Here is an 11,918-nt window from a genome sequence, read left to right on the forward strand (position 1 = left end):
GTACGCCCGCCCGCGTAGGTTTGGTTTCGTACACTACTTCCGTTCGTTGTTCGTTCCTTCCTTCCTCCTCTCGTCTTCCCTTCCCCCTCCCCTCCCTCTCCTCCCTCCTCTCTCTCTCTCTCTCTCTCTCTCTCTCTCTCTCTCTTTCTCTGCCTGCCTGTCCCACCCTCTCTTTCATCCCTTATATATTTTGAGTGTTCTTGATGACCACTACGTGGTTGTGCATGCCATTTCCATACATTCACCAATATATAATATATCTCAAGTATATATCAGCGTATCCATCCACTAAACAAGAATTACTCAAGCGATGATTCTTCTGCTCTTAAATTTTATTTTCTACCTCATCATAATTAATTATGCTTAAAAAAAAAAATGCAATTTTTAATAAGTGCAAAGTTAATCAATATTAAATAATATTAAATATAATATCAGATTTCCAAATGTATCCATATATTACACTCATAAAAGAAGTGTTAAATTTTAAGATATTAAAATGTTTTATTCTTATGTCTCCATTTTTTAAACACACATACAATTTATTGTTTTAGTTTTAAACTTTTTCAAATAAATAAAACACTGTGTAGTGTTTAGATTTATAAAACACTAAAACATTTAAAAAATCTTTTATTATTAAACATTTATTTTTCAAAAATGTTTTAAATGTAATTTTAAATACATTTTTACAGAGTATATCATAAATATATAATAAATTTTGACAATAATCCAAATTATTTTGTATCATTTGTAAACGCCGGAATATTAAATTTCATAAATTTAGAAAAAAAACGAGGAAAAAAAACAGAAAGAAAAAAAAATTGTTAAATTCCATTGTTTTTTTTTTTAAGAAGTGAAATGCGATATTGCGAGATCACAAAAATGTCTAGATGTCCTCGACTTAACAATAAATATAAAATAATAGCGTTTTGAGAAAGTTCGAATGCTGTATGTAGAACAGAACACATATATGACAAAAAAATATTAAGATACCAGTAAAATGCTATAAGATATAAATGTGTATATACAGATATGCAAGAACATATGTGCAAGAATTGGATATAATCACATTTATATAATTTAAAAAAACAAATAATTTCTAGTAAAATAAATTGATTGATTAAATAGATTTCCAAGAATAAAGGATAAGTATTCCCTTACATAAATAAAAACTAACACAACAATAGAAAAGACAATAAAACATTTTCTTTAGCTTCCGGATATCCGGAAATTAAGAATATTATAATACTTTTATTTTATTTTATTTGTGTAATTATTTCCAAAGCGTTTAACAGCGTTAAGCTGTGATATAAAATTATTTCCTTCTATAAACAAGATTTATTATACGTAATCTCATTTGCTCTTATTTTCAATCCACAGAATTATTGCCTAAATTCATAATTCCTAGAATTAAATATATCGCCTAAATTCATAATATGCTTATTCTAGATTACGGTGCTGTATGTAATATTTGGCTGTGGTTCACCAGAACTTCTACAAGCACGCACCTAACCACGCGAGGATTAAACGCCTCGAGTTTACGGTCCATTCAGTTCAACAGAGCTCAGATAGTTCTATCGCATCCTCGCGCTATTCTGTGCAATAATACCGCCGATTTACTTTCGACCAGCGTAGCCGACCCGATCCGGAGCAGTCGTAATCGTGGTAACTTGCGAAAGTTGGATCGCGCGTACGTGCGAGAGCCACGGAAAGTTGCGGGCAGACTGCCGCACGATAAAATGCCGTCGAATCGCAGCGGAAGTTCTCGATTGCGATCTAAGTTGAAATTAAATTGACCGCGGTATGATCCCGCCACGGTACCGCTTGAGTCCCTCAACTAAACAGGATATCCGTCTGCGTAAGCGCACGTGAGTGGAAAGTACGAAGTAGAACTGGATGCACTTTTCCGGATAAGGTCCTCCTTTGCTGTCCGCCTCGCCTTTAGAAGAGAAATGCTCCGATATTCCCCCTCTCTCTTCTCGAAACTAACAGCAAAGAGGCAAAACGTTCCGGAAACGCCCATTTTCTCCCCTCTTTTTCGGTTCGTTGTTTTCTTCTTTTTTCGTTGCTGCGCATCACCCGGACCATCTATTTGCAACTGTCCTCAAGTTGAAATTCTACAACTAGCTACCGCCTAATTACACCAAGTGCACAAAGAGACATTCCACTAAATACTACTGACATTTATTCCATCCACTATGTCGGGTACATGTCTCTCTCTTCCTCCCTCTTTCTCCTTCTATTTATCTCTTTGTGTACAATGCATTTACTCCGGTTAATGTACGCACTTATACAAATTTCTCCGGTTGTTTTACTAGACAAAGATATTGAAAAATTCGAAAGAATAATACGGAAGTTTATCGTATCAAATAAATGCACATCGAGAATAATCCGCGGTATAATTAATAATCATTGAAAACGAAATTCTAGAAACTTTAATCTGATTTTTTTTTCTTTGTTTTACATGAAATATTTCGAAATTATCGCGCCAGTATTCTCATCCGAGATCGTTAAGGCCGGTCTTCATTAAGGCCATGTAAATTTTTGTTTCGTCAAATCGAACGTTTTTATTCGCAGTACAATGTCCAGAAGAAAAAAGCGTTAATATTAATAAAAATTCTGTTATAAAATACGTTTTTCTACGGCAAATAAAATTTAATTAAGATCCAACCGAGATATAAATAACTATCCTGCGTTCCGCCCATTTCATTCTACAGCTCCGTCGTGTTATTAATGGCGGAACCACAGAATCATTTGTTTCTCGCATCTCGTGCAAAATATAGCAGTACATTTCTTTATCTATTTCGTCTGAAACACATCAAAACCCATGAAATTCTTCAACATATTTCAAAATAACGTCGTTATATACGGACGTCATTTGCTACATTAATTAACAAAATAAGATCGACGGAAAGATAAATTTTATCTTCGAAATAACATTACCAACTTTCTATGACGAGATAAGAGAATGTCATATTATATAGCCATCACGAACTTAATTATAATTTCAAAAGATCGACCATTTTTATTAAAACAAAATGAATTTCTTGTGTTATTTCACATTTAAACAATAAAAAAATACAATACATTAAAAACAATTTACTCTACCTTAATAAATATTTTTTTTTATATTTGTAAGTAAAAACATTTACTTATAGTAAATAAATATTAACTTAAACAAAAATGATGTTAAATCAAATTAATAATAATAGTTCTTATATCAAATAAATATGTATACGTTAATATCCAATAAATGTTTACTTACAAATATTAAAAAAATATTTATTAAGATATAGTAAATTTTTTTCCAATGTACTAACATGTTGATTTTAGATAATAATATTCTTTATTATAATTAACTCTGTTATTATTGAATATCTCTAAATTAATTTGGATAATTTTTAATTTTAATATTACAGTGATATTTCAAGCAGAGATATGGTGAATGCCATGAAAAATGTGAAAATCGATCTCAATCCGGACGACGAAGAATACAATATGAAGCATAAAAGAAGAGGAGTAGCGATTATATTAAACCACGTGCATTTTGAGAACATGGGCACGAGAGAGGGCTCCGAAAAGGACACTCTGGACCTCAAAACATCATTGAGCAAACTCGGGTTCGACGTTCAAATTTACACCGATCCAACGTTCAAAACAATATCCACAGTTTTACAGTCGAGTAAGTATTGAATTTCCGTAATCGAACTACTCGTCGTATATTTACGTATCTTGTCTCAATGACAGACCAAACAGATGACAATGCTCTTAAGTCTCGCTCGGATAATGAACGCAAACTTTCGTTTGAAAAAATAGAAACGGAGAAACGATATCATTATTTCTGTCCATTCGCAATATTGCAAGCTGCCGCAACCACATCGTTAGCTCTGTATACCATCGCTTCTTATCTCTCTACAATGAGCTCACTTTCGTTTCATCTCTTATCGTGACAAAGCGATGAAGAGTTTTCTCAAAATAAAAAGAAAATACGAAGTGCCTCAGAGACCCCACCTTACTTTTAATCGCAAACTTTATAAAGAATTTGAACATAATTATAGTAAAGAGAAAAAGTTCATGGGAAAACAATTTTATCTACTTTTTTAACGCTTGATTTCTTCGTGATTAAATCACAAAATGGAATTTTTTCTAAAAGTCCTTTCAATATAATAATCAATATAAACAGTATGGCGATTTGCAATCCATTAAATAAGAAATTCTTTGTTATTTAATTTTATATATAAATGAAAAATGAAATATAGTAAATGAAAAAACTACCGATTAGATTGATTATCAGAAGGTCGAAGTCGTTTGCCGATAAAATTCATTTTATATCATCCAACTAATCCCACACATTGATAAGTTTCCACTCATCTAATGACATTGTTTTTACAAAAGCGAGGAAGTTTTCCAACTGCATTGATAATTGTCGATGGATTCTTTGTGTCCAACCTGCAAACGAGCAGATAGGTCCCAGTTAACGCGAAGCAGATAATGATGAGCGACGATCCGAAGGAGATCCAGCGACAAGTTATACAAACATTTTACAATGAAACGAGCTCATTAAACGTCTATTCGTCACAACGAACTGAGTTCCTTAACAAATAACTAACAAAGCAATCTCGCGAATACGACTGCGGCAGGTGCAGCGGAAAGTGAAGCTGAAAGTCCGATGATTACGGAACTTCGCGCTGTTGGATAAGAAAAGTTTTCACGCGCCTCCGCCTCAGCGTAACACGATGTGCTCTATGAAGCTATATTCATTTACCATTCGCTTTTATATTTTAACTGTTTCGAGGCCATGCTTTGTGTAATATGCGTGAATTCGAAGAATTCGCTTCTACACGAAAAGAATAATTTTACAGAAGTATCTAAAAGTTTAACTATAAATCTGAAGATCTGAAGATAATTTTGTTAGACCATAAAAATAATTATGTAGGACGCTTAAATCAGTTACGAAAATGTCAAAATATTTTGCTCATCACGTTTAAGATTCCTACAAAAATATTTTGATGCTCAACAAAATTATTTTCAGATCTATATTTAACTAAATTTTTAGATAGCAAAATCATTTTTCTTTCCTCGTGTATAAATATAATCCAAGCAAATATATAATTAAATATATTTATTAAAATAAAAAAATGTTACTGTAAGTACCAGTCTCACGAGATAAAATCGATAATCATTTCATTTTGATTTCGATAATCATTTCAATTTTTTTCTTTTTTTAATTAGACATATGATTAATACAATACTCTCTCATAGAAAGATTAATTTTACTGAATAATGTATATAAAAATTTAGCTAAATATAGATCTGAAAATAATTTTGATACATCAAAGTAATTATGTAGGAAACTCAACCTTTGACGAGCAACGCTATAAAAGATATTAACATCATTCTGGCAATCAATTTAAATATTTTACATAATTATTTTGATGGTCCAAATAAAATTATTTTTACGTCTGTATCTAATTAAATTTTTAGATATTTTTGCAAAACTGTTCTTTCTGTAACAGAATATTAAAATTCCTGAGCTCTTTGATCGTTAATCTGTTTACATTTCAAAAATTTGACTTATTAAAATTAATATAATGCTGATTCATTGTGACAAATAATTTTTCGACGAGATTTTGTTTCTACTTCAATATGAGAAATTGATGATTGTTGATCATGTGTATCATTTTAATTTCACCATGACGTTTACAATTTATATACTACAATTTATTATATATAAATGGGATAATTCATATATGTAAAATATATTTATTTAAGCAGTAGAATCAATTGTATTTACTGAAGATGATCCATAAATGTGAAGTTGAAACATTTAATTATTTCTTATTCAAATTCAATAAAAATATTTATCACAAATATTTTTATTGAATATATCCATAATAATATATATAATATAGGTAAATATATTATGGATATATTATACATATAAACATTCACAATACTGGCTTTTAGGTATTTTTCTTTCTGATTTTTATATTCTTTAGTTTCTTTTCATTCCTTTTGTCAGAATATTGAAAAAGTATAAATATAATACAAATAATTCTAATAATATAAATAATTTTTACTAACCGAATGAATAGAAAATTATCAAATTGGCAACATCAGCGGATCTAATGTTCAATTTCGAAAAGATAATAATGTTGCTGACTGCGACAAATCTGTCAGCCGAGTAGATACGAAGAAAAATAAAAAGAGAAAATATCAAAACTTAGTCGCACAAAAATATAGTAAATTTGTTACTTCCCTCGGGAGCAACTAAAATAGACTTTCCTCAAACTCAGCTTTTGGCTGATACGAGGGAAACAACGGCAGTAAACTAAAGGAAAATCCCGCCGGATTCTTTCCCTCGCCGTTAGACTTTACACGTATTCGATTATCAAATCGAAAATACTAGCAGTATCAAAAGAGCATTCGTTTATTTTGGAAAGCCATAGTCAGTGCGTATTATAACTATGATATTGCATAAATAAATCCCTCACCATATTTTACTACCCCACCAAGTTTCAATGCTTTAATTTTGTCTGGCAGCATTCCACGTAATTCGAAGCAAGCGGGTTTCCTCTTTCAAAAAGTTTCGCGAACGCGAATCGACTGCTGAATGAGGATCGAACTTTTCAATTGAAACGCATGTCGTTGTAGCTCAGATTTTTCTTCTTTTTTTCCCATTGAACTAACAATGTGAGTAGTACTCGCACTACCGCCGTTTTCTTCTTCTTGTATCTTCAATGATTCTTGATCCTATCAGATCATCATGATAAAATGATGAGATATCAAGATCCAAATGTAAAAAAGATTGTCTAATATATGAAGATCCTTCTTTTAAAAGTGGATGTTGTATATCAATCGGCGTATATCGTATCATCGTATTGTTGCATATCAGTGCAAATGGAGAGTATTGCATCGTTGTATCAAAATTGTAGTACAACGATATGCAAGGGCACATCATGTCGTCATATCATTCACTGAAGAGCTTGCTGCAGTGGGTTGACCCACATTTTGTAAAAATGGAGTAAATACATGAAAAGAATGATTTTGTTCAAATATTAAAAAATTTACTACTAACTAGATACAGATCTGAAAGTAATTTTGTTGAACCATCAAAACAATTATGTAAGAATTTCAAACATGATGAGAAATGCTACAAAAATTTTGAAATTTTATCAATCAGCTTCAGTATCCTATATAATTATTTTGTAATTCAACAAAATTATTTTTTAATCTATCAAAACTTTTTGCAGCATTACTTGAGATTCATAATTATTTTGGCTCAATAAATTTATTTTCAGATTTGTGTCTATCTAAATTTTATTTCAACAAAATCGATCTTTCCATGTAACGAACGAAATGGAACAAGTCTGTATCCATCATAAGACTAATATGATTAATACTGAAAAGATCAGATATTAGAAAAAGAAGAAATATCATTCGATAAAATTCGTAAAATTAAAAGCACAGTCATAAAAATTATTTATGAATATTTATTACAATACATTACAATTAGATGAAAACAGAAAACATAAATTGAAGTTCATAAAGTCTTGTTCTTCGCGAAGAAAATGTATATCTTTCAGACTCCATTTAACAGAGGCTATAAAGGTAATTAATAATCATAAGCGAAGATTAAACTTGTTTGTATAAAACTGCTAATAATTATCAATCATGATTAATTGCTTCGTTGTGCTTTGATTTCACTGTGCTAGAATATGCATATTCAACAAGTGTATAAAACAAAAAAAATAGGTAGTTTTAAGATATTAGCCATATTAGCTTTAGATTAGCTCGAGAAAGAGACAGAAAAAGAGAGAGAGAAGAAAAATATATATAAATTTATAATTATTTTAATAAATTGCCTTCATAAATTAACAATTATCACAAACCAGATAGGTACCACAGCTGTTTACGCACTTTAAGGTTAACCATAGAAAAATTTATAAACTCAATTGTAAACTTATGACGCGTTAGAGTAATAAATTTAATAAATTTAGTTTCTTCAACTCGATATATTTATTTATTTATATCGATACAAAATTGTAATTGAATGCATTCTAGTTTTATCGATATAAAATTACCGATGTATTTAAACCATTGCGACTTTTGGATTGTACATTCAGCAAAAAAAAAAACGATATATTTCGAGTACAATTGATCGAGTGGAAAATAAAGCCGGGTTCTCCATGCGCTGTTGGATAATCAATGAGAAAATTATCGGGTGAGATGGACACGAATGCGTACCGTTTATTTGTATTCGCTTTTTTCTTTTCCTACACAAATTTCGTGACCGCTTTCCGGTGCCAAAAACAAGTTTTTTCCACGTCTAGTCAAGTGTATTAGTACGGCAGATGTCGCACCGAAATAAAGGAGACATGCGACAACACGTTTCGTCGTCTTCCCGATTTCGCCACACCCAACTGTGTGACCGCAATCGCAAGATATTACGGCAGGAAACAGGCAAACATTTGTGCGACTCCTGCGAACGGCACGAGTGGTGACACGTAAAGCACTCCTGATGTTTATCGACGCTTCTCCAACGAAAAGCACGATACCTGTCGCGAAATCATCCCTTGACAGGCTCGTCAGGCAACATCCACTTATACCCAAGTTGTAGCTTCGTGTGGAGAAGAGGGTTGTATACGCGCTCTCGAAGAATAGTTATAATGTTTTCAAAGTTAACGTGTCACGTACAAGCATCGTGAACATTCTACTTCGGATAAGTAGAAGCTATTCGAGAAAAGCCGAGTGTATTCGCTGCTAATGTCGTCTCCCGCGATACTTCGTTACTACAGAATGGACGGAATTTACTTGTTTCCGTTTGGCAAATTTCTGAAAGTTCCTTGACAAACTCGTTAAAACAGCTATTTTTCGACATGGCAGTCAATAACTTCATATCGGTGTATACGCATTTATGCATATGCTCGAAATGTACGTTTTTCTCGTGACAACATGTCAAACGCAGATATTTTGAAATGAGAATATTTCACTTCAGCTAAGAACATATTATTATGCTTGAAGTTTTCGTGTTACATGTTTTCTCATATTACACACGTTTCTATAAATATTGGCTTAAGCCTGTTCTAACATTACGTATCATTGTATCCATTCTTGTTCAGTTTATATTATACATTATTAGAGACCACTTTAATGCTAAGTCACTTCCGGCTTTAGATTGTGTTTAAACTATTATACTTGCCTACAAGATTTGTAGGATCGTAACTTACTTCTAATCAGACTTAAGTCAATACTATATACAATCCTAAAACACTTCAAACTTCAGTCAGAATTGTAAGACCTTAAGAATTGTAACCTTAAAACTTTTACGTCCAATAAATATATTATCACATTTCAACTTTTAAACGTACATACTGCGGAATTACAATTATCACATTCCAGAGTTTGAAAGAGGATATTAACTCTTTGGCTGACGAGACTGCCAAACCGAAATTATGCCACTCTATCGCGGAATTCGATTAAAGAAAGTGAATACATATTCTTTTGATAAAACAAGTCGTCGCATTGATAGAAAAGTGACACAACTCAAAATTATAATGATCTCTATAGTTATCTTATTTTATGATAGATTGAAGTAATAATTGAATCCGGAAATCTTTTCTAAATGCAACGTTTAAATAAAGTACATATTTCATTGTTTTAAATTATTTTTGAATTGGAACATTTTAATTAAGATAGTAGATACACTTTATTTTTTATGTCATGTTATACTTTCAACTATAATATATTTTTTAAAATTATGTTATAAATTTTCAAAATTCATAACATTACAATCCTAGTAAAATATTATGTAAATTTTAGAGTTTTCTATATAAATAAATGTGTTGTTTTTCCACAACAATATATTTCTCTTTATAGATAGATCAAAGCAATTAAGAATTTCTTGCTTGATTGACAAGATATCGAGTCATAGAAAAAAATCACATTATCGTGTTTTTATGCAAAAAAATTATTTATGTTAAAGAATCATGTTTAAGTTTTAAATTAGAATGTAGTAATCAAAAAATGATCAAGAAAACAAAGTGTATATATTTAAATCTATTTTTTCTACAAAATTAACAATAATTTAATAAATATCTCATCACGAGTATAAATAATAGTTTTCAACGGCAATGATCGTAGCTTAAAAAAATAAACAAAGAAAGTTACAAATTGCAAGTTTGAAGTCTTATGACAAACAAAATTTCGTAAAACGAGAGAAAGGACGAGAGAACGAGCGCTGTTATATTTCGTCGCCCTATTCCACATGGATCGGCGAAAAAGGTTCGTTTACATACTATGTACACTGACATGTAGAGTCTGCTTATAAAAATTCAACGTTGCTTCGAGTTGACCGTCAACATTTTCCGGTTTCATCAATGTACACAGTGGCGTCATAAACGTCGGGACCGCAAAAAACAAAAAAAATAGAAAAAGTAGAGGAAGAAAGAAAAAAAGAGAAAAGAAAAACAAATTCACACGAATTGTTTGGTGTATTTCGAAATTCTGCGCAGCGCGTGGGACTGATTACAATCGTGATATTCAACGGAGTCGACAATAGAGCGCAACGCAATGATCCCGAATACGGCGCGATCGTGAGCTCGGAATCCGCATCCACGAGCGGGATGATTCTGGTGTGTATCAACGAATACGATGGAGCCAATCACCCACAGCATGCATAACAATACACAGTGCGATTTAATAATTCCATACGCGCGCACACGCATAGTCCGCGTCTGTTAAGAAACATTGGTTGCAGTTCGTAGTCGTTACGAATTTTTCCGTTTTACTACGTTTTGCTATGTTCGTGACCAACGCGCCGCGCCGCATCGGTGGGATTTTTACGCGTTTTGAAAGAATGATCGCTCGCAATTTATATAGACCGCTCGATATTGCCGAAGGTCTCTTGCCGATAATAAAACAAGAATTCTCCCAGTTTCCTTAGTGAAAAGAATTTTTCACTAAAGAACACTCAGAAACGTTACGAAAAAATTATTGAAAGCATTTACACAAGCATAATAACACGAGCGTCTTTATATTTTTATTTACACCAGTCTAAAAATGCATTCAAGTTTTACATCTTATAACGAATATGATTTTTAATGTATAATTAAAAAAGGACCGGAAAAAGGACCTGAAACATCTTTATATTAGATAGGAAAAAATTCGTGGCGTTTTTTTAATGCCATCTAATGAGAAAAATGCCACGAACTTTTTCCCATATCTAATATGTTCAATTGAATATTAATTTATTTTTGTCAACTACCTTTGGTTCGATTATTGACCTTGTTCAATATTTCAATGAAAACATTGTTTGTTTGTAACTCCACTTACTATTATATTCGTTATTCATTATACATTATAAGACAGAAAATAAATTATAAATTGTATATTAAATCAGAATTTAGAATATAATATTAGAATTCGAATACAAGTTTTGCAAATAATGAAATAGTTTAGTTTATTATAATTATATGTCTTATAGTTTATTACTTCCTTTTTAAAATATTTATTTGGTTTGAGAAAATTTCAAAATAAAATTTAATTAAATCACATCTGTAAAATGCAATCATCGCCAACAAAAATAGCTGTAAAATTGCATTTTGACTTTGGAAAAGTTATATTTATTATTTAGAGAATTTAAGGATATTTAAGGATTGCATATAAAATATATATATATACTTGTATAATTTGCTAATAAGAAAAATGTTGAAAACAATTTTATCGTAAATTCTGTTGAATATACAAATATATAGTTGTATTGTTTAATTAATAACAAAGTACAAGTTCATTTATATTCATACGTGAAATAAAATTCTGTGTGTGTGTGTGTGTGTGTGTGTGTGTGTGTGTGTGTGTGTGTGTGTGTGTGTGTGTGTGTGTGTGTGTGTGTGTGTGTGTGTGTGTGTGTGTGTGTGTGT

General features: G+C 31.3%; 1 protein-coding gene across 1 annotated transcript in view; it reads left to right on the plus strand.

Annotated features, from left to right (window-relative positions):
- LOC105626959 (caspase-1-like) overlaps positions 1–11,918 on the plus strand; it is a 47,280-nt gene that overhangs the window by 1,698 nt on the left and 33,664 nt on the right. The window contains 1 exon segment of the mRNA XM_012208249.1: positions 3,417–3,679. Coding sequence (XP_012063639.1) covers positions 3,417–3,679 — 263 coding nt within the window.

The sequence above is a fragment of the Atta cephalotes genome, assembly GCF_000143395.1.
Source record: "Atta cephalotes unplaced genomic scaffold scaffold00007, whole genome shotgun sequence".
In the NCBI taxonomy this organism is placed as follows: Eukaryota; Metazoa; Arthropoda; class Insecta; order Hymenoptera; family Formicidae; genus Atta; species Atta cephalotes.